The following is a 20,982-nucleotide window of genomic DNA, read 5'->3' on the forward strand; positions in this document are numbered from 1 at the left end:
TTTAGTAAGAAATTGTGAGATTGAGATCACATAGGTCATAGATGTTAAGCAATCATTGGTGCTGAGGAAATATTTTCTGAAATTATATGCATGTTTCAAGGGGACAAAAAGAGAAGGAAAGCCTTCTGCTAGGTGTCTACCAAGTGTTTTATGCACTTTCACATGTATGAATTATCCTCATAACCCATGAGTAAATGTTAGCATTTTAAGAGAAAACACCATGGTTAAAAGTTCAGGCTTAAAGCCAGGGATGTAATTCTGTGGCAGCATGCTTCTTTCACATCTATGTCATATCTAGGTTTGGTTCCCCAAGCCCCACAAGGGAAGTGAGGGGGAGAAAAAACAACAAAAGCTGGCTTGAACCAGACTACTAGTTTTCAAACCTCCCTATTCTAAAACAAGTATTAACTGGTAGGTATATTGCTAGGAGCTAAGTACGAAAGTTTTGGATTAAAACCCAGGCTGTCTGACTGGAACACTTGGATTTGACTTTAGAACGAGCTCTTCTTGGTATGCAAAATCTTGGCCACAGGGCAGGGGCTTGGGGAGTACTTCCACATAGAACTTCCATTTATTTACCAGAGCACTGTTCAGCTGATGGGTGTGTGTGTGTTGAACCTGGGACTTTGGAACCACAGGCATGGCAAATCTCTTTGCATAACCATTATGCTATCTACCTCCGCCTGAACTCTCATGTTTGAGATTGATGTCGCCCGTAGAAACTGACTGATCTTTGGGAATTTTTGTTTTTCGTCATCAGGGTTTCTCGGCCGACTCAGTCAAGTGTTCAGGGAGTCAGCAACAGGGAGAGAGAGACCACAGCACTGAATTTCTCCCCGTGGGCAGGCCTCAACCCTGAGTAGCGCACATGACAAAGCAGGCACACTCCCAGGTGAGCTATCCTGCTGGTCCCTTGGAAAACTTGTAGAAGACAAATCCACTCCTATAGGCCCCTAGTTAGAATGTATCAGTCCTTGTGAAGGCAGCTGTTTTAACAGGTCTTCCGATGATCTCACCGACATTATTTTCAAAGGTCGCACAAATTCGTCTCTCCGTATTTGCATCGCGATTTATGTAGGCAGCAGCAAATCCCGAATGTCAGAGGCCCGGACCCACACCTGGCCTAGCCCTGCTCCGCAAACGCCGGCGGAAGGCTTGAAAGAGCGGAAGGAGTTCGGGACCCAGCCGCGGAAGGCCAGCCTGGGAGCTCCGGAGTTCGGGAGGGGACAGGGGGCGGGCGGAGACCATCACGTGACCAGACTGGCCAATCTCGCGCGCACCGCGCCGAGGCTCCGCCCCCGAGCCGGTCACGTGGGCGCCGGCTGCGCCTGCGGAGAAGCGGCGCCGCCAAGCGGGAGCGGTGCGGGAGCCGGAAATGGTCGTGGACTACGTCTGTGCGGCTGCGTGGGGCTCGGCCGCGCGGACTGAAGGAGACTGAAGGTAAAGCCGCCATGTCCGGGCCCGACCCGGCCCTCCCCCCCCCCCCGCATCCGCCGCCATCCGCGCCGGGGCCGCCCGCCCCGCGCCGCCTCCCCGCCGCCCCAGCCTCGCCACCCCGGCCCGGGCCCCGGCCCTCCGAGGCCCGATCCCCGGCCCACGTGTGCCCGGCGCGGCCGGCCCGCAGCGGGAGGGAGGACCCGGGCTGCACGCCCGCGAGCCCGGGCGCCCGGCACAGGCCCGGCCGGATGGCGGCGGCCTCGCGGCGGCTCCAGACCCCCCCGCCCGGCCCGGCCGCCGGGAAGTGACACGTTGTTCCTTGGCACTGGCCGGCGCTGCGCGGGGAGGGTGGCGGGCGGCGGCAGGAGGAGCTCCGCGCCCACCCCTTGCGCCCGCCGCCGCCCTCCTTGCCGGCCTTCCCCGGGCGGCGGCGCCCCTCCGAGCCCCGGCCAGGCCTCGAGCCGGTGTCCCCGGGTGGGGGTGGGGACAGCCCGGCCGAGGCTGCTCGCCCCGTGCGTGATCGGGAGCCGGGTGCCAGCGAGACCTGGAATTTCCGGTCTGGTTGGTCTCGGGCCCCGCGGAGCCAGGTTGATCCCCTCGCCTCCCAACCCCAGGCCCTCGGATGCCCAGAAGCTGTAGGCCGCGCCGTGGACTGATTCCTAAGCGAGGGGGTGAGTGGGGCCGTCCCGGCAGTGCGGGCGATGCGGGCTTGGCGACGTGTCGCGGACCTGCGCTGCCCCTGCACCCCGGGCTGCGGGCCCGGCCCTGCCCCGGCGCCCCCCACCCCCACCCAGGCCCGGAGCTCGGGCCCCTTCCCCCTTTCCGAGCGCCTCTCTTTCCCCGCAGGTGCTGGGGGGACCCTGATGTGGCACCAAATGAAATGAACAAAGCTCCACAGCCCACAGGCCCCCCACCCGCCCCGTCCCCTGGACTCCCGCAGGTAATCAGGGAGGCCCTGGCGGAGGCCCGGGTTGGGGCTGGGTGGCCAGGCAGCCAGTCAGGAAGCAGGCTCCAAACCTCTGCAGTTTCCCACCCCTATCTGTGTCAGGGCAAAGTGCAGCCTCCCCGCTCCCTGCCCGACGGACACAGGGCCTGGGGACTGCCGGCCGGGGCCTGTCATGGGGGGCTGTGCGGACTGCTGAGGCCTCGCCGCCGAGCGCGCCCCCCTTTCCCCTCTTGCTGAACTCTGGTCTCCCCCCCCCCCCTTCAGCCAGCGTTTCCCCCGGGGCAGACAGCACCGGTGGTGTTCAGTACGCCACAAGCGACACAAATGAACACGCCTTCTCAGCCCCGCCAGGTGAGGGGCTGCGGGGAGGGGAGAAAGGGGCCTGGGTTGGGGCCCCGGGAAGCCTGGGCCGGGGCCTGGCCCCCTCTCTGACAGTTCTCTGCGTCCTTCATCCGGCTCCGGCACTAGGGCCTGTTGATTACTCACGGTGGCTGGCCCCTTGGGGAGAATGTACTGGGGGGGGCAGGCGATACTGGGGTTGGGCCCCGTGCTTTGAGAAAAGGGTAGTGCTTCTTGGGGCCCTGCTGCCAAGTCCTGCTTTCCCGTTTCCTCCTCTTCCGGGGAGGTTGTCATTGCTCTAGTCTTCTCCTTTGGACTGTAGCGAGATAAAGCTCGCGCTGGTGCTGCTTCTGGCCTCGCTCTGCTCCCTGCATTCTTCCTCACTAAGTGGGAGGCCTCCTGTCCCACTTCCTTCATCCCCGCCCCCCATCACCTTGGGGATAATTCTTTTCTTTCCTGTCCCATGTGCTCTCAGGGAGGATTCAGGTCTCTGCAGGTAATGCTCCCTTGCTCGTCCCGGACCCTCTCCTGGCCTCACCCTACCCTCCAGCCTAGGTGGGCGAGGCACTGGGTCTGGGGTCTTCAGGGTAGGGACTGTTGGCTTTTCAGGCCCTGAGTTTGAGGCTAGCCTGGTGCATGTTAGGGATGAGATCTCGCAGAGCCACGTAGCTGGGGACCAGGAGACTGTTGCATGTTAGCTGTTAGCTCCCCAGTGTTTTGGGGTGGGGTAGTGCATGTTTAGGGGGGTGCTGCCCGCCAGGGCTAGACCTAAGGCATGATGCGCCCGGGTGTTTGGAGGCCTCTGCAAAGGGGCAGCCCAGTGGAGGTGACTTGAGTCTGCATGGCAGCGAGGCAGTGAGCGCACACACTGTGTGAAGCCTATCTCCGAGTCTGGAGGGCAGAGCAGTGGCAGTTAAGCCACCCGTTGGCAGGTGGGTCTTGGAAGACCTGGTTCTCGTACTCCAAAGCCCATGGTGCTTCTCTCTGGAGCAGAGGCGTTGTGGAGTGGCCGTTTTGCTGTCCCAGTCCTCGCTTTCCCTATGCCTACTGCCTGCCTGCCTCCCCACAGCACTTCTATACTAGCCGGGCCCAGCCCCCGAGTAGTGCAGCCTCCCGAGTGCCGAGCGCAGCCCCCGCCCGCCCTGGCCCAGCTGCCCATGTCTACCCTGCTGGATCCCAAGTAATGATGATCCCTTCCCAGATCTCCTACTCAGCCTCCCAAGGGGCCTACTACATCCCGGGACAGGTGAGGCTGCAGAGTTGGGGGTGGAGCCCAACTCTCTTGTCTACCCTGACCCTTCTCCAGTTCATCATCTCTCCTGGGGAGGTGGGCTTGGTCTGGCCCTGGACCAGACGGGCTTGTGTGCTTGTCCTGTCTTGCCCCACGCTCTCTTTGTAGTGTGCTGAGGTCCCCATAGCTCCCTCAATTGCTCTTCGTCCTCTTTCCCCTCTCCCAGGGGCGCTCCACGTATGTTGTCCCAACGCAGCAGTATCCTGTGCAGCCAGGAGCCCCAAGCTTCTACCCAGGGGCAAGCCCGACAGAGTTTGGCACGTACGGTAAGCAGGGAGGGAGTCAGGTGAGAATGAGTTCACGGAAGCATCCAGACTCACCTATTATAACTAAGACCTCTCCCAAGCTTGTCTGTTGGTCCAAAAATGATAGGGTTAGCTGGCATTGGTTGGTACTTAATGTGTATCTGGAGGGTGGGATGGGGGGGGTTGGCAGGGCTAGGAGATTTTGGTTGCTGAGAGCTGATGGGAGACGGTCTCTGCCCAGGAGTGTTTGTTCTGGCCAGTGAGAGGGCATTCCCTGTGCTTCTCATCCCACGGTTGGGGGAGCCCGTGCGACATGGGTTGGGAAGTTTTTGTAGCTGTTTTTCATTTCTATTCTAGGCAAGGACTAGTCTGTTCTTTTATGACAGTAGTTTCCAAATTTTTTTGATTGTTGGGGGAAACTTCTGAATATATTATCTCTAGTATGTGTGTGGGTTTTTTTTTGTTTGTTTGTTTGTATGTAAATTGTCAATTGAAAACTTAAAAATTGCTGATTATGAGAATAAAGGATGCCTCCTGCTTTGGAGACCGCAGCTTTCAGGAGTTTGTCCCTCTCCCCTTAGCAGAAGAAGTGGTTGGAATTGGACTCAGGTTCAGTGGAACGGGGTTGGCAGATCCCCCCCTTTTTTTTTAAAGCATTTTTTAAATTTTTATTTATTAATGAGAAAGGAGAGAGAAAGAATCAGACATCACTCTGGCTACACGTGCTGCCAAGGATTAAACGCAGGACCTCATGATTGAGAGTCCAATGCGTTATCCACTGTGCCACCTCACGGACCAAATCTTTCTCGTTTCCCTGCCAAAGACCTGATTGAGTGAGTTTCAGAGTGACTAGTTGTTCCTCCCTCAGAATGTATATTATCTGTGTGGGCTGCTGGGGACAGGGTGCCTGTACTGCGCCTTAACACAGTGGCAGCTGGGAGCCTGGGAGCTGGTGTGTAGTGAGGGAGAGTGCTTGCCTGCGAAGTCTGTTTGTGTGTCAGGAATGCTTGTAAACGCAGTCCAGACTGGTTTCCCCAGCTTTGATAGGCACCTCATTCCCTTGGGGAGGAGGGTGGGGCAGGGCAAGGGGCTGGCCGCTGCTGGTGATGAGAGTTCTGGGGTGGGAGGTGCTCAGGCAGGCATTTGTATGTGGCTGGTCCCTGGCACTTCCACCATTCTCATCTTTCCGTGTGTCCCTGTCCCTTGTCCCCCCCAAGCTGGCGCCTACTACCCAGCCCAGGGTGTGCAGCAGTTTCCCACTGGCGTGGCCCCCACCCCGGTTTTGATGAACCAGCCCCCTCCAATTGCTCCCAAGAGGGAACGGAAGACGGTGAGTAGCAGCAGGGGGCTCTAGGACAGCTGGGAAGAGAGTCAGAATCAGGCGCGCTGTGAGGCAAGGAGCAGAGAGACCCGGCTGAGATTGGTCAGGGAGGATCAAGTGCCGGGCTTCTCTGGGAGATGCTAAGATGCCCTCGGGGAAGAAGAGCCTGGGAAAATTGACGTGGCTGTGGGGGAATTTCTGAGTGCTGTGCTGGGGTCTGGGAGATGTGTGTCTGCTCTTAGTTCCTGGTGACTTGCCTTAGAAACGCTTGGTTTTCTGTGGCCCCACCCCCAACCCCTCACTCCTGGAAGCTCTCGAGGCCTCCGCCTCTGCTCAATCCTCAAGCCCTGGGCGTGGTGCCCAGAATAGGGTGCCAGGGCTGGGGAAGCCGCTGAGTCACCCTGGCTCCACCTACTGGGTCTGGGCCCTGCCCCCCGAGATCAGGCAGATGAGCCACAAGTTAGCTGCACAGGCTCCCGAAGAGGGTCTCAGGCCCTAGGGTGCATGGCTACTGACTTGGGTGCTGCCGGTGGGGCAGGGGTGAGGGAGGGTGGGGCATTGTGATGTACGGGGCTGCTCTGTGAGGTCAAGGGGGTCTTGGGGTGGCGACCAGGGCAGGGATCCCAAGAGCAGCCGGATGGGTTGACAGTGGAACTCACGGGGTTTCTGGCACCCCCCCACCTGCTGCCCAGTGGGGTGGGGGCTTGTCCTGGAGTTGCAGGAGAGGGCACCTCCTGCTGCCCACTCAGTCCCAGCTTGCTTTCCCCAGATCCGAATTCGAGATCCAAACCAAGGAGGGAAGGACATCACGGAGGAGATAATGTCTGGGGCCCGCACCGCCTCCACACCCACCCCTCCCCAGGTACTGTGCTCTTAGCTGCTGCCCTGGGGGAAGGCTCATGGCTCTCACTCAGTCCCTGGGCATTCCCCCCTTTGACCAAGGGGTAAGGGGGTGGGTGTTAAAACAGCGAAAGTCGACGTGGCTCTAGTAAAGAAGGGCTGTGGACTCTAGCTTAGGTCAGACTTCCTAACCCTTTGTGTCCTGCAGGCGGGAGGTGGTCTGGAGCCTCAGGCTAATGGGGAGACAGCCCAGGGTGCTGTCACTATCCGGCCAGGTAAGTAGACAGGTGGGAAAGGAATGTGACACTTGAAGGTGCCAGGAGGTCAAGTGACCTAACTCTAAGTGCCAGAGGATGACTTAGATTTGAAGCAGTAGGAGTAAGGGTGCACTGGATTTGTGTTGGTGGAGGTAGAAAGCATAATGGTTATGCAAAGAGACTCTGAAGTCCCAGGTTCAATCCTCTGCCACCACCATAAGCCAGAGCAGAGCAGTGAAGAAGGTGGGGCGGGGAGCTGAGAATGCTATCGCTGGGAAGAGGAGGAGGAGGAGGAACAGCAGCGTTGAAGACTTAACCTTTAATTACTCACCCTTCCTTCCTGCGGCCCAGATGACCGATCGCAGGGAGCAATCGTCGGGGGCCGGCCGGGTCTGCCCGGACCTGAGCACAGCCCTTCAGAATCCCAGCCTTCATCACCTTCCCCAACCCCATCTCCACCTCCGATCTTGGAACCGGGGTCTGAGCCGAATCTCACAGTCCTTTCTATTCCTGGGGATACTATGACGACGGGAATGTTACAGATGTCTGTTGAAGAATCAGCCCCCATGCCTCGGGAAAGTGGGGAGCCATATTGTCTCTTGCCAGAAGCCGCTCCCCTAGCTGAACCCATACTGGAAGTTGAAGTGACGCTTAGCAAACCAATTCCAGAATCCGAGTTTTCTTCCAGTCCTCTCCAGGTTCCCAACCCCCTGCCACCTCACAAAGTGGAAGTTCCTCCCGAGCCTAATGGCACTGCCTCATCTGAGGGTCTGGAAGCAGAGGTGGAGTCGAGTCCAGCGCTTGCACCCGCCTCGGTTTGTCCCTCCGAGTCCTCCTTGCCTGTTGCTCCAACTGCCCAGCCTGAGGAACTGCTCAATGGAGCCCCGTCACCACCAGCTGTGGACTTAAGCCCCGTCAGTGAGCCAAAGGAGCAGGCCACGGAGGCCACGGTATCGGCGGTCCCCCTCACTGCCGTCTCCAGCACCCCAGCGGCGACTCCTCCGGCCACTTCCCCTGCTCAGGAGGAGGAAATGGAAGAAGAGGAAGAGGAGGAAGAAGGAGATGCAGGAGAAGCTGAGGGTGAGAAGGGAGGAGAGGAACAGCTTCCCCCGGAAAGCGTGCCTGTTCCAGCCCACCTGCCCCAGAATTTGGAGGTGGCAGCCACCCAAGGTAAGGCGTGGCCCTGTGTGGGGTGAGGCCGGCTACGGGGTGTGGTGTACCCTAAGGTCTGGGTCATAGAAACCATGTTGAATCTGAGAGCTAGAGGAAGTTTCTTTTTAAGTATTTTCTTTATTTAAAGAGTTCAGAAGAGTTTCACATTGAGCGGAGCGAGGGACAGGTCTGAGCACCACCCGGGCAGCTTGGTACTGGGGAACGAACCAGCAGCCCCGGACACAAGCCCGGCACTCTACCAATTGAGCCATATCCCAAACCGATGAACTTCTGAGATGAGATAATGTGAGGCAAAGAGGAAGTGACCGCTTTCATGTTCCTCGGGTACTGGGGTATTGCTTAAGTTTCTCCCTCTCTCCCCTCACAAATAGTCGCAGTATCTGTGCCAAAGCGGAGACGGAAAATCAAGGAGCTCAATAAGAAGGAGGCTGTTGGGGACCTTCTCGATGCCTTCAAGGAGGTAAGGGAACAAGGCAGGAAAGGGCAATGTTTGAATATGAAGCAGCGGTCACTCTCAGCCAAAGCGGAATCTCTTCTGATCACAGGTGACCCCTGGAGTACCAGAGGTGGAAAGCCAGCCTTCACCTGTGGGCAGCAACCCAGGCCCCGAGGCTGAGGCCTGTAGTGCGGCTTCTCGACCCGAGGAGGCAGACGAGACCTGGGATGCGAAGGAAGACAAGATTCACAATGCCGAGAACATCCAGCCCGGGGAGCAGAAGTATGAGTACAAGTCAGGTACGCCGGAAGGGGCAGTCGAGAAGCCAAGTATCATGGTGTTCTTGTCCAGGGCCTGGGAGAAAGCTGTATGCAGGGTTCATCCTGTCTTCCTTGCAGATCAGTGGAAGCCTCTAAACCTTGAGGAGAAGAAGCGCTATGACCGCGAGTTCCTGCTCGGCTTTCAGTTCATCTTTGCCAGTATGCAGAAGCCAGAGGGATTGCCCCACATCAGCGACGTGGTGTTGGATAAGGTAGGGCAGTGTGGGGCTGGCCAGTCAGGAGCCACGTGGCAGGCAGTTGCTGTGTCCCGTTGCTGAGGCTTGCCTCGTTCTCTTCACAGGCCAACAAGACACCACTGCGGCCGCTGGATCCCACTCGACTTTCAGGCATAAATTGTGGACCAGACTTCACTCCGTCCTATGCCAACTTTGGCCGACCGGCCCTTAGCAACCGTGGGCCCCCAAGGGGTGGGCCAGGTGGGGAGCTTCCCCGAGGGCCGGTGAGTGAGGACTGAGCTAGAGGGGCAGATGGGCGTGGGGGGGATTAGTAGCTCCGGTTTATCTGGTTGAGGGTGGGGAGAAATTGGCTCTGGAGATATGTGGTGGTGGCGATAGAGATTTTGACTACTTCTGTGCTTTCTCGTTCTCTCCCCCTGCTAATAAACTAGCAGGCTGGTCTGGGACCCCGGCGCTCTCAGCCTGGTCCCCGGAAGGAACCTCGAAAGATCATTGCCACGGTGTTAATGACAGAAGATATAAAGCTGAACAAAGCGGAGAAAGCTTGGAAGCCCAGCAGCAAACGGACGGCAGCTGATAAGGACCGAGGGGAAGAAGATGCTGACGGCAGCAAAACCCAGGTACACACTAGCAGGAGCCTGATTGCCTCTGGGCTCCTTTTACCAGCCCGCTCTCTTCAGGCTCTGCCCTCTGAGCCTTTTTTTTTTTTCCCTCTTTCCTGCTGTCCATCTTTACCAATGACACCTTCTCTCCCAGTGGCCTCTGATTCACTGGATCCTCTCATTCCACCCCCTCTTCCTGCCAGGACCTCTTCCGCAGGGTGCGCTCCATCCTGAATAAGCTGACACCCCAGATGTTCCAGCAGTTGATGAAGCAGGTGACACAGCTGGCCATTGACACTGAGGAACGCCTCAAAGGGGTGATCGACCTCATCTTCGAGAAGGCCATCTCAGAGCCCAACTTCTCTGTGGCCTACGCCAACATGTGCCGCTGCCTCATGGCGGTTAGTTTCTTCCTTCTCTGAAAGTCGGGGTCTTTTCACTGGGTCCAGCTTCTTGGGTCTCCTCCAGTGGCCGCTAGTTTTGGGAAGTGGGAGGCGGCAGAGCTGAGGCAGGCCTTGTCTGGGTCGGGTAGTAAGGGTTATTGGAGAGTCTTCCCTGCCCTGGACAAATCTGAATTGAGCCTTCTTTCTGCTCTGAAGCTAAAAGTGCCCACTACAGAAAAGCCAACGGTGACTGTGAACTTCCGGAAACTATTGTTGAATCGATGTCAGAAGGAGTTTGAAAAAGACAAAGATGATGATGAGGTTTTTGAGAAGAAGCAGAAGGAGATGGACGAAGCTGCTACGGTGAGAAACTACCGAGTTAGCAGCTCCTAAATGTGCTCAGCTGGAGAGTCGGGGGTGCGGGTTGCAGGCTGGGCCTGGTGCTTTATTTTTATTTTTACCAGAGCACTGTTCAGCTCTGGCTTATGGTGGTGCAGGGGCTTGAACCTGGCACTTTGGGCCTCAGGCTTGAGAGTCTGTTGGCATAACCACTGTGCTATCTTCCCTCTGTCCTGGTCCTGGTGTTTTTCTGTCTTAGAACAAGTGCTCACTGCCAAAGCTCACATAGCAGAGGGGAGAAGGGTCCTTGCCGAGTGACTCACTGTCTTCTGACCCCCATTTCTTGGCTGGCAGGCAGAGGAGCGGGGGCGCTTGAAGGAGGAGCTGGAGGAGGCCCGAGACATAGCCCGCCGGCGCTCTCTAGGGAACATCAAGTTTATCGGGGAGCTGTTTAAGCTGAAAATGTTGACAGAGGCCATCATGCATGACTGTGTGGTTAAACTGCTCAAGAACCATGATGAAGAGTCGCTCGAATGCCTTTGCCGTCTGCTTACTACCATCGGCAAAGATCTAGACTTTGAAAAAGCCAAGGTAGGAACCCTGGAGTGGGAAGAATTCTCGCCCGGACTCTGTATGTGTACTGCTGACCTCTGACCCTTTGCTTCTTTCTAGCCCCGAATGGATCAGTATTTCCAGCAGATGGAGAAGATCATTAAGGAAAAGAAGACCTCCTCCCGAATCCGTTTTATGCTGCAGGATGTTCTGGATCTGCGACGAGTATGTGTCGCCTTCCCACTGCGGTCCACTGCTGCTGACACCATAGCCCCAGGTCCTGATGCTGCTTCACTGATGTCGTTGCCTTGTGACCAACTTGTCTCCCTCCCCCCCCCCAGAGCAATTGGGTGCCCCGACGAGGAGACCAGGGTCCCAAGACCATCGACCAGATCCACAAGGAGGCCGAGATGGAGGAGCATCGTGAGCACATTAAAGTGCAGCAGCTCATGGCCAAGGGTGGCGACAAGCGCCGCGGGGGTCCTCCAGGCCCGCCTATTAGTGAGTTGGAGGGGGCAGTGTGTTGAGGGGGGTTGTGCTTTCCACTGATGACGCTTTGTTAGTGCCACGTGTCTGGGCCACTGAGACCCCATGATGGAACTGAGGAGCTGAGGAAAGGAGACTGGGGTCTGCCTGTGGGGTGAGGCTGCTAGGACCACATCACCTCAGTGTGCTTTCTGTCTTTGTCTCAGGCCGTGGCCTTCCACTTGTGGATGATGGAGGCTGGAACACAGTCCCCATCAGCAAGGGCAGCCGCCCTATTGACACCTCCCGACTCACCAAGATCACCAAGGTTAGGGGTGTGCGTGTGGGGGTGGGATGCTGTAAAGGGGGCGCTCACTTGCTGGGAATGTAATGTCCTGGCTGGCCTTTTCCCCTTTACCTGATTGTAGATAACTAGGGACGGCACATTGTCAGCGTTTTAACATGCTTTCCAAAGCTGACCCATTCCCACAAGTGAATAGTACTTTAAAAGTTTTTTTTTTTAATGATATTTATTGTTCAGACAGATACTTATAGTACTGCTTTACCACTTGTTAATCTTTTCCTTTGCAGGTAGGGATTAGGAGCTTGAACCGAGATCTTTTGAGCATTGTGACATAATACCCTTAACCAAGTGTGCCACCACCTGGCCTCATGGTTGTTTTTTTTTTTTTTAATGGTCAAAAATAAATAAAATGGGGGTTCAGCATAATGGCTATGCACAAGACTTTCATGCCTAAGGCTCAGGTCTTGGGTTCATCCCCCAGCACTGCCATAAGCCAGAGCTGAGCAGTGCTTGGTAGAGTAAATAAGATCGCTTTGTGATGTGAAGTTGTGTAAGTGTCTAAACTTGAACATCCGTAGTGTTGTCGGGATGCACCGCACTCACTCGCGGTTGCTGCCGTAGTGTTACCTATGGCTGCTTTCATGTGACAGCAGCAGATACTTTCCACCTGCAAGATAAATCCTGTGAAGCAGGCCGTTTACTTACTGTCTAATCATTTACAGGCACAGTTGGTTCAACCTCTAGTCTAGGCCACTCGTAACCTGTGACTGTACTAGTGCTGGCTGGGGGCTTGGCTAGCCTAGACCCATCACTCCACTCCTTTCCTTCCTCAGCCTGGCTCCATTGATTCCAACAACCAGCTCTTCGCACCTGGAGGGCGAATGAGCTGGGGCAAGGGCAGCAGCGGAGGCTCTGCAGCCAAGCCCTCTGATGCAGGTAAGGTGGCCTCTGAAGGTGGATGGCTTGTGAGCATGCAGCCTTGTCTGTCTGGGGGGCTGTTGCAGTAGGAAAGGGACTTGGGTGTGCATTTGGAGCTGGGGGCAGATTGCTCTAGTGTCGGGACTAAGGCAGAGTGGGAGGTGGAGGTAAAAGTGGAGAGGGATCTCAGTGTGTTCTGTCTCTCCAGTCTCAGAAGCTGCTCGTTCTACCACTAGCACCTTGAATCGCTTCTCAGCCCTTCAACAAGCGGTGCCTACAGAAAGCACGGACAACAGACGTGTGGTACAGAGGTGAGGTTTCCTTGGTGCCTTGCTCTCCATGCTGAGGTGTCCATATTGCCACAGAAATCCCCGTGCCTTTAATGATTGGGACTCCTGGCTGAGGTGGGGCATGATCCTGATGTGAGCGAGGAATGAAACCCAGCAAGTTGGGTTGGAAGTTGTACGGCGAGTGTGCGCCTGGGCAGTACAGGTGAGAGACGACGTGCTCCGATCTTTGCAGGAGTAGCTTGAGCCGGGAACGAGGTGAGAAAGCTGGGGACCGAGGAGATCGCCTAGAGCGGAGTGAACGTGGAGGTGACCGAGGGGACAGACTTGACCGGGCGCGGACACCTGCCACCAAGCGGAGCTTTAGCAAGGATGTGGAGGAGCGGAGTCGAGAGCGGTCCTCCCAGCCCGAGGGCTTGCGCAAGGCGGCCAGCCTCACTGAGGATCGCGACCAAGGCCGTGATGCTGGTAAGGCACTGGGCAAGACCCAGCAGTCTTCTCAGCTCAGGGTGCTGAAGCATCTCCATCTCTGATGTGTCCTCCTCTCCTTAGTGAAGCGAGAAGCTGCCCTTCCTCCTGTGAGCGCCCCGAAGGCTGCACTTTCTGAGGAGGAGTTGGAGAAGAAGTCGAAGGCCATCATTGAGGAGTACCTCCACCTCAATGACATGAAGGTGGGTGGTGGGCGGAGAGGTCAGGGCGGGCCTGCTGACAGGCGTGGAGTGTGGGCTCAGAACCGGCCCACACCGCGACCGGTCCCTCCAATACCCTGTGCCCCCGCAGGAGGCGGTGCAGTGTGTGCAGGAGCTGGCATCGCCCTCCCTGCTCTTCATCTTTGTGCGACTTGGCATCGAGTCCACCCTGGAGCGCAGCGCCATTGCTCGAGAGCACATGGGACGGCTGCTGCATCAGCTGCTCTGTGCTGGGCACCTGTCCACGGCTCAGTACTATCAAGGGTATGCCTGGCCCCTGGCTTCCCACATGCCACTGCTAGCCCTCCTTTGACACATACCCACGGGAGCTTGCAAAAGAATTATAAGTTCCTGTAGCCCAGGAGGGGATTCGGTGGTAGATGCGGTACTTGACTATGAGGTCCAAAAGCCCAGCCTGGGGCTGCGTGTGCCGAGTGGGTGGTGGTCTGGAGTGTTCTCTCTCAGCTCTTTGAAAAAAACAAAAGGACTGTAGGCTCTTGAACCATCTTGGTCAGTGTTACATTGGAGAGGGTTTGGATTGGCCTTCTAAGGATTAGAAGGGCCCCTTGGCTGAGGTTTTATTGTCCTACATCTTGCTAGTATTTCTGAGGGACTCCATAGTTGATCCAATAGCCAGGCTTTTGGCTCCAGAAGGGGTGGGTAAAGGACTGATGTGTCTTTTTTACAACACCCTAACTTTAGATTCTCTTTGTAGGCTCTATGAAATCCTAGAACTGGCTGAAGACATGGAAATTGACATTCCCCATGTGTGGCTTTACCTTGCAGAACTGATAACGCCCATTCTGCAGGAAGGGGGGTTGCCGATGGGGGAACTGTTCAGGTGAGCCTCCTGGTGGAATTGCCAAAAAATGGAAGGCAGGGAGCAGGAAGGGATGTCTGGGGGCGGTGACGGGTTGAATGCCTGGCTGGTTTGGAGGAGGGCTGGATAACGGTGAGGATCTGGGGGTGGGGCTGTCAGCAGTGCATTTTTCTCTTGTAGAGAGATCACAAAACCTCTGAGGCCCCTGGGCAAAGCTTCTTCCCTCTTGCTGGAGGTCCTGGGGCTCCTCTGCAAAAGCATGGTGAGTCCTAGCTTTTGGGGTTCTGTATTCAGGACTTCTTCACCTTGTGCTTTCTGGCTGCGTATGGGAATCCTGAAGCCACTTGGATGGGATGGATGTTGGTGACTGAGGTTATCAAGAGAAGGGAGTGTTGGCTGGTAATTTCCCTCAGACTAGTTAATTTTTTAAGTAAACGAGATAGAAAGATCCAGAGAGAGACTATAGCACTACTCAGCTCTGGCTTACTCTGATGCTGGAGACTGAACCTGGGACCTCGGGAGCCTCAGTGTAACAGGTCTTTGCATAACCATTATGCTTGCTCACCTGCTGTCAAACCAGTGGCAGTCATGAGTTCTGGTCAAGAGTCAAGAATGGAAGAGAGGGGGCCAGGTGATAGTTCATTCATGATGGAGTGTACACTTAACTACATGTAAGGAGCTGGGGTTGAGCCCCTGGCCACCATAGAGGATGCTGCCCCATGTAAGCGGAAGTTTCAGGAGCTGTGCAGCAGTGTTTGTCTTCCTCCCTGACTCACCCTCTTATCCAAAACAAACAAAACAAAAACAGGTGCGTTAAAATCGTGCTTGTGTGAAGTCCTAGCAAAAATCCTGGAGGCAGAAAATGGAATTGAGAGACTGAGATTCTAGACCCATGGCTGCTAAAGTTGGTCTGTTTATGTTTTTTCCAATTAGCATTTTCTTTTACTTACTTGCTGGAGATAGACACTGAGAGGGTAGGGGGAGCTAGAGATGGAAAGACACCTGTTTCACCACTTGTGAAGCAGGTGGGGCCCAGGGCCTTGTACCCACGTCCTTGTGCCTGGTAAGGTGTTTTCTACTGGTCATGCCACTGTCTGGAACATCAGCTAGCGTTTTCTGAACACTTTTGCCCCATGCTAGGAGGCATTGGGATATACTAGTTAACTAAAACACCGAGGAAACAAGTTAAAAGAGAAAAATGTAAGATGACAGCTTAAAACAGGAGTGTGAAGTAAAGCGAACTAGTTGAAAGGGAATTTCTTGAGTGCTTGCTGGCAGCCTTAGTGCTCATGACAGCTGATTTCAGGGAAGAGCTCTGAAGCTGATGGGTGAAAATAAACTGGAGACAAGCCAGTGTGAGGGGAGAAGGCGGGAAGGGCAGTTTCTAGACTTTAACCCTCTGAAGCCTGGAGCAACAAGACTTGGAATTTAACAGAAGTGCTTCATTATTATTTTTTTAATTATCTTTATTTATTGGATAGAGATAACCAGAAATCGAGAGAGACCTGTAGATCTGATTTCACTGGTGAAGCTTTCCCCCTGCAGGTGGGGACAGGGCTTGAACCTGGGTCCTTGCGCATTGTAGTGTGCGCTCAGCCAGGTGCACCACCACCACCCAGCCCCATAATTTTTACTTTTTAAAGCACATTTAAACTAGTGTTATTTCATTGAATCTAAGGTGCTGTAGAATATACTTGTGTACTTCTAAGAAAGAAGAAATTATTTTAGGGTTATTTAAGAGATGTAATATATCAACTGAGAGTTCAGTCTTAGCTTGTTAAAATGTGACAAAAGGTGCATCTCTAGAACCCATAGATGATTACAGTGACCTTAAGGGTTGATGTGATTTAAGTGTACTCAGCCAGGTGCCCTGCCGCCCAGCCCCTCTTTATATGAAGATCTCGTTTATTCATGAAAGGGATAGGCAGAGAGGGAGAGAGAACCAGATATCACTCAGGTAGATGTGCTGTGGGGGATCGAACTCAGGACCTCATGCTTGAGAGTTAAGTGTTATAGCCACTGAGCCACCTCCCAGACCACCCAATAAATATTTAAAAAGAAAATATATATATATATGAAAGAGGGCTGGGGAGATGCACCAGAGTTCGCACTTTAATCCCCAGCACCACCATGAGCCAGAACTGAGCAATGTTTCCCATTTATAAATAAATGGGGGAAAAATCCCACCTGCAGAAGAAGCAATGAAGCAGGACTATCTGCAGGTGTCTATCTTTCTCTTTCCTCTATGTCTTTCCCCTCCTCTCTCGATTTCTCTCTGTCCTATCCAACAACGACAGCAATAACAAGGACAACAAAAGGGAAAAAATAGCCTCCAGGAGGAGTGGATTTGTAGTGCAGGCGTGGAGTCCCAGCCATAACCCTGGAGAAAAAATGGGGAAAAGTGTTTTAAAGAGGTGGGGGGCGAGTGGTGGTGCACATGGTTGAGTGCACGTTACAATGTACAAGGACCTGGGTTCGAGCCTCTGGTCTCCACCTGCAGGAGGAAAGCTTCACGAGTGGTGAAGCAGGGCTGCAGGTGTCTCTTATCTTCCCCTTCCATCTTGATTTCTATGTGTCTCTCAAAGATAATTATTACAAAAACAATAAAGAGGGAGACGAGTGTGGAAAAACAGAATGAGGTTTTTGAGAAGTCTCCGAAGCTAGTTGATATCTCTCCTAGGTGCTTTTGGGGACACTCATGCCCCACCCCTTATAGCACTGTGGCTGGTGGATAAACTTTCTCATTGGGCAGTGGTTTGATTTCCAGGTCCAGCACTAGACTGCAAACGTAAAACACTGCCTGTCCATCCATAGCCCCTTGCAGGCATTTTGGGCTTATATCACTGTTGGATGAGCTGGTATGGTGGTGTTAGGTGCTTGGAGGGCTAGGGGTTGCTGAATCTCATCTTGTGCTTTTCAGGGTCCCAAAAAGGTGGGGACACTGTGGCGAGAGGCAGGACTCAACTGGAAGGAATTTATATCTGAAGGCCAGGATGTCGGCACCTTCGTCGCAGAACAGGTTTGCAGCTGGAGTTGGGTAAATGCTGGGGGGGGGGGGGGGCTGCTAGGTTTGTCACACGGTATGCCAACCTCTTGGCCCTCCCTGCTTGCTTTCAGAAGGTGGAGTACACTCTGGGCGAGGAGTCAGAAGCCCCTGGTCAGAGGCCGCTCCCCTCCGAGGAGCTGAGCAGGCAGCTGGAGAAGCTGCTGAAGGAAGGCAGCACTAACCAGCGGATATCGGACTGGATCGAGGTAGTCTCGGGAAGGAGAGCAAGTCTTCGTGGTGGTGGTAGGGAGGGGCAGCGAGGATGGAATCTTGAGACACAGGGCAGAGCTTGATGGACAGCTCTTTCTCCTACGCAGGCCAACCTGAACGAGCAGCAGGTAGCGTCCAACTCCTTAGTCCGAGCGCTTATGAAGACTGTCTGCTATTCTGCAATTATCTGTAAGAAGAGCCAGGGAGATGGTGGGGCACAGGTGGAGGCGGGGGGAGGTTGGTGTTGGTCGTTGCCTTCTAGCTCTGAGCCAGGCGGAGGCTCACTCTGCTTACCCTTGCTTTCCTCCCTGCAGTTGAGTCTCCCCTCCGACTGGATGTGGAGGTTCTGAAAGCACGAGCAAAACTGCTCCAGAAATACCTGTGTGACGAGCAGAAGGAGCTGCAGGCCCTCTATGCCCTCCAGGCCCTTGTAGTGACCTTAGAACAGCCTGCCAGTAAGAGCCAGTCCGTGAGGGGGGGAGAGGGGGGGTCGTGAAAGCATCTCACCCAAGAAGAGTGGGTGCTCATTGGAGGGCCGAGTGCCTGATGGCTTGAGTATCCCACGTCTGTTTTCCTAGAAATGGAAGGAGGTAGGTCTTGAAGGTTAGTTGACTCCTTGATTCGTGCCAGCTATCAGCAGAGGTGACGCACGTGCCTGAAGTCAACGGGTCCCCTGTTGGCAGGGTGCTGCTCTTGGGCCACGTATCTAGTGGTATGAGTGGAATCAGCTTGATGACAAATAGCAGAGTAGGGTGGGGTGGGGAGCATGGGAAGCAAAGGAACTGGCTTAAAGAAAGCCCTGTGGAGAGACCAGACACAGGTAGAAACTAAAGACTCATGGGAGGGAGCGCCTAGTAGAGTCGTGCTTGCAGCAGGGTGGAGAGGTGGGCAGAAGTCAGATAGTGGAGGGCAGTTTAAGCCATGGGAAGAGAGCTGTTTTAACTTAAGCAGAAAAAGGCTTTTGATGAGCAATGCCAGCAGACTGGGAGTGTGTTGGTGTGGGGTTCAGCCTCTGAGAGTGGGGATGGTAGAGGGGAATTGGCAGCTTCAGGAGACACATTGTCCTGGGAGAGGGCCAATTAGGGTCGGGATTCAGGCACCATCTCAGGATGCTTTTTAGCAGGTGAGGTGACACTAAGTATGGTAGGTTGAGTTGGGTCACAGGGCGTAGTCTGCAGTCCCCAGTGAATCCAGCTCTGCCAGGTAAGGACAATGATGCATCGGCATTGGGAGCAGAGGTCAGGGCTGGGGACTGATGTAAGAAGTTTCTGACCCCGGCTAACAGCTGAGCAAGTCCAGAGTGGGTCTTGGCTGCCTTAATGGAGAGACTGGTGGACCAGACCTGTGGGGAGGAAGGGGCCAACGGAGCACAAGGCCCTTTGAACAAGGAGCTCAATAATCCCAGTGTAGGGAGATGGTCAGTCGTGTGAGGCCCTGCTGGAGAGCCTTGAGGAACAGATGTGATAAATGTGCACCTTTCAATTATGAAACCATGGAGCCACTACCATAGCAGAAACTTGCTGATGGGAGCAGGGAACAAGAGTCTGGATTGGGAAGGACTGGGGAGGGGGCCAGGTGCTGGCACAGCTGGTTGAATGCACATGTTACAGTGTGCAAGGGCCTGGGTTCAAGCCACTGGGTTCAAGCCACCTGCAGGGGAAGCTTCACAAGCAATGAAGCAGTGCTGTGGGTGTCTCTCTGTCTCTTATCTCCCTTCCTCTTGATTTTTGGCTGTCTCTATCAAGTAAATGAAGATAGTTTTAAAAAAGTTAAAGGACTGCAGAGTATTCAGCTGAGAGGAAAACAGCATAAATAAAATAATTGTAGTGCAGAGTGGATGTATGTGGTTCTCGGTCGAGGTGTGTGGGATCTGGAGCTAATGATCGGGGTGAGTGGGCATCCCACGCCAAGACCATGGGATGTCCTGTCTGAAGTGACAGTTGCGCACTTGAGTGTTGCACACAAACCCTGAAGAAATCCTGGTTTACCTCTTCTCAAATGTGGCTCAGTCAGTACCACACCCAGTTCTGGACTTAAACCTTACTTAAAAGAAAAGTTATGTGTTAATCCTTGATGGGGGGGGGGGGGCAGGGTGGCTAGAGGACATGGAGTTCTGGGAATCGAACTTGGGACGTCTAAGCTTCCAAGTATAACACCCTATTCACTGCATACCTCTAAGGTCTTGGGTCTTAAGCTTTTTATTCCTTTTATTATGCCAAGGAAATGTCTCTACTGCTCCCTTGCTTTTAGGGAGGTGGAGGTAGTGTTAGCTTTGGGCAGACGTGATGGAGTGTGGGGATGGGGTAGATTGTTCAAGGTTTACAGGACAAGGGCTCAGCACTAGTCTCCCCTAGCAGTGGGGGAGAAGGGCAGGTGGGGGGGGTTGAACCATAAATGAACGTATCAGGAAGGTGATGAGAAAAAGGCTATTCCTGGTGGGCACAGTTTTATCCACTGAGCAGAAGTTTGAAATTCCTGAGGACAAACTTGAGGGGGTTTGTGAGGTGCCTCATTATACACACCAGTCTCTGGTTGTGAGCTCAGCATCCTGCCTGAGCCCTGGTAACTCTAGACCCTGCAGACGCACAGATAAGCAGCGTGGTGGGCCAGGACATGGTTTAGCAGTGGCTCTGGGGGTGGGGTGGGATGGGGTGGCTGTAGACAGCCTGCCTCCTAACTGTTGTACTGCCTGCTTGCAGACCTGCTTCGAACGTTCTTTGATGCCCTGTATGACGAGGACGTGGTCAAGGAGGATGCCTTCTACAGCTGGGAGAATAGCAAGGACCCAGCTGAGCAGCGGGGCAAGGGAGTAGCCCTGAAATCTGTCACAACTTTCTTCAAGTGGCTTCGCGAGGCAGAGGAGGAGTCCGACCACAACTGAGGGCGGGTGGGGCCGGGACTCAGCCCCGCGGACATTGATGGCCCAGCCAGCCGCCTGGACTGTGGGGGGAGGGGCGGCAGCAGTGGCGGCAGTGGGTGCCTGTAGTGGAAATATGTTTGAGCTAATAAAGTGGCTGAAGAGGCAGGATGGCTTGGGGCTGCCTGGGGCCCCCCTCCAGGATGCTGCCAGGTGTCCCTTTCCTCCCCCTGGGGCACAGAGATATATTATATATAAAGTCTTGAAATTTGGTGTGTCTTGGGGGGGGGCACCACCGCCTGCCCCTGGGGTCTTTTTTTATTTTCTGAAAATCACTCATGGGACTGCCGTCCTCGCTGCTGGGGGCATATGCCCCAGCCCCTGCACCACCCCTGCTGCTGCCTGGGCAGGGGGAAGGGGGGGCACGGTGCCTGTAATTATTAAACATGAATTCAATTAAATTCACTGCCTCTGTTTTGCGGCTTTCTCCTACCGGAGAAGGGGGCGGAATTGTGGGGAGGCGCCTCTACAGGGCCAGCACCCCTTCTTTCCCTGTCCATGACTTCGGCTGTGAGGCTACACCTGGGGCGCTGGCCCCCGCGAGTGGACATAATGATCCAACCCAGCTGCCGGCAGTGAGTGACCCTCTGGACCCGCCAGAACGGCAGGGAGCAGGACCCGCGGATCGGCAGGCCCGGGCCCCGCGCC

The 20,982-nt window shown here is 54.9% G+C and overlaps 1 protein-coding gene and 1 non-coding gene across 7 annotated transcripts; both read left to right on the forward strand.

Annotated features, from left to right (window-relative positions):
- Window positions 1–1,308: 1,308 nt before the first annotated feature.
- EIF4G1 (eukaryotic translation initiation factor 4 gamma 1) lies at window positions 1,309–20,735 on the forward strand. 6 transcript variants are annotated; one of them, XM_016191164.2, is made up of 33 exons: window positions 1,360–1,440; window positions 2,052–2,108; window positions 2,284–2,377; window positions 2,648–2,734; window positions 3,792–3,968; window positions 4,180–4,279; window positions 5,476–5,588; window positions 6,349–6,441; window positions 6,628–6,694; window positions 7,028–7,846; window positions 8,221–8,309; window positions 8,395–8,584; window positions 8,684–8,817; window positions 8,907–9,065; window positions 9,234–9,422; window positions 9,608–9,805; window positions 10,004–10,150; window positions 10,481–10,717; window positions 10,799–10,903; window positions 11,020–11,179; window positions 11,371–11,471; window positions 12,281–12,383; window positions 12,574–12,676; window positions 12,888–13,120; window positions 13,205–13,323; window positions 13,433–13,605; window positions 14,057–14,182; window positions 14,342–14,423; window positions 17,082–17,180; window positions 17,279–17,413; window positions 17,525–17,606; window positions 17,732–17,872; window positions 20,117–20,735. In XM_016191164.2, the coding sequence occupies exons 3-33, from the start codon at window positions 2,318–2,320 to the stop codon at window positions 20,296–20,298; spliced, it is 4,803 nt and encodes a 1,600-aa protein (XP_016046650.2). In that variant the 5' UTR covers window positions 1,360–1,440; window positions 2,052–2,108; window positions 2,284–2,317; the 3' UTR covers window positions 20,299–20,735. The 6 variants fall into 6 exon arrangements, with proteins under 6 accessions (XP_060028049.1, XP_060028051.1, XP_016046650.2 ...); XM_007529787.3 differs by having other exon boundaries at window positions 9,237–9,422; XM_060172066.1 differs by lacking the exon at window positions 2,052–2,108 and having other exon boundaries at window positions 1,309–1,440.
- LOC132532928 (small nucleolar RNA SNORD66) lies at window positions 11,219–11,294 on the forward strand. Its single transcript, XR_009544840.1, has one exon. It is a non-coding gene; the product is annotated as a small nucleolar RNA SNORD66 (small nucleolar RNA).
- Window positions 20,736–20,982: the final 247 nt, after the last annotated feature.

This window comes from Erinaceus europaeus, chromosome 14 (assembly GCF_950295315.1).
Source record: "Erinaceus europaeus chromosome 14, mEriEur2.1, whole genome shotgun sequence".
NCBI classification, from domain to species: Eukaryota; Metazoa; Chordata; class Mammalia; order Eulipotyphla; family Erinaceidae; genus Erinaceus; species Erinaceus europaeus.

Coding starts and splice junctions, on each gene's coding strand:
- EIF4G1 (XM_060172066.1), top strand. CDS start 2,318: ATGAACAAAGCTCCACAGCCCACAGGCCCCCCACCCGCCCCGTCCCCT. Junction 7,847..8,220: donor GGAGGTGGCAGCCACCCAAG/GTAAGGCGTGGC, acceptor CCTCACAAATAG/TCGCAGTATCTGTGCCAAAG. Junction 10,904..11,019: donor ATGTTCTGGATCTGCGACGA/GTATGTGTCGCC, acceptor CCCCCCCCCCAG/AGCAATTGGGTGCCCCGACG.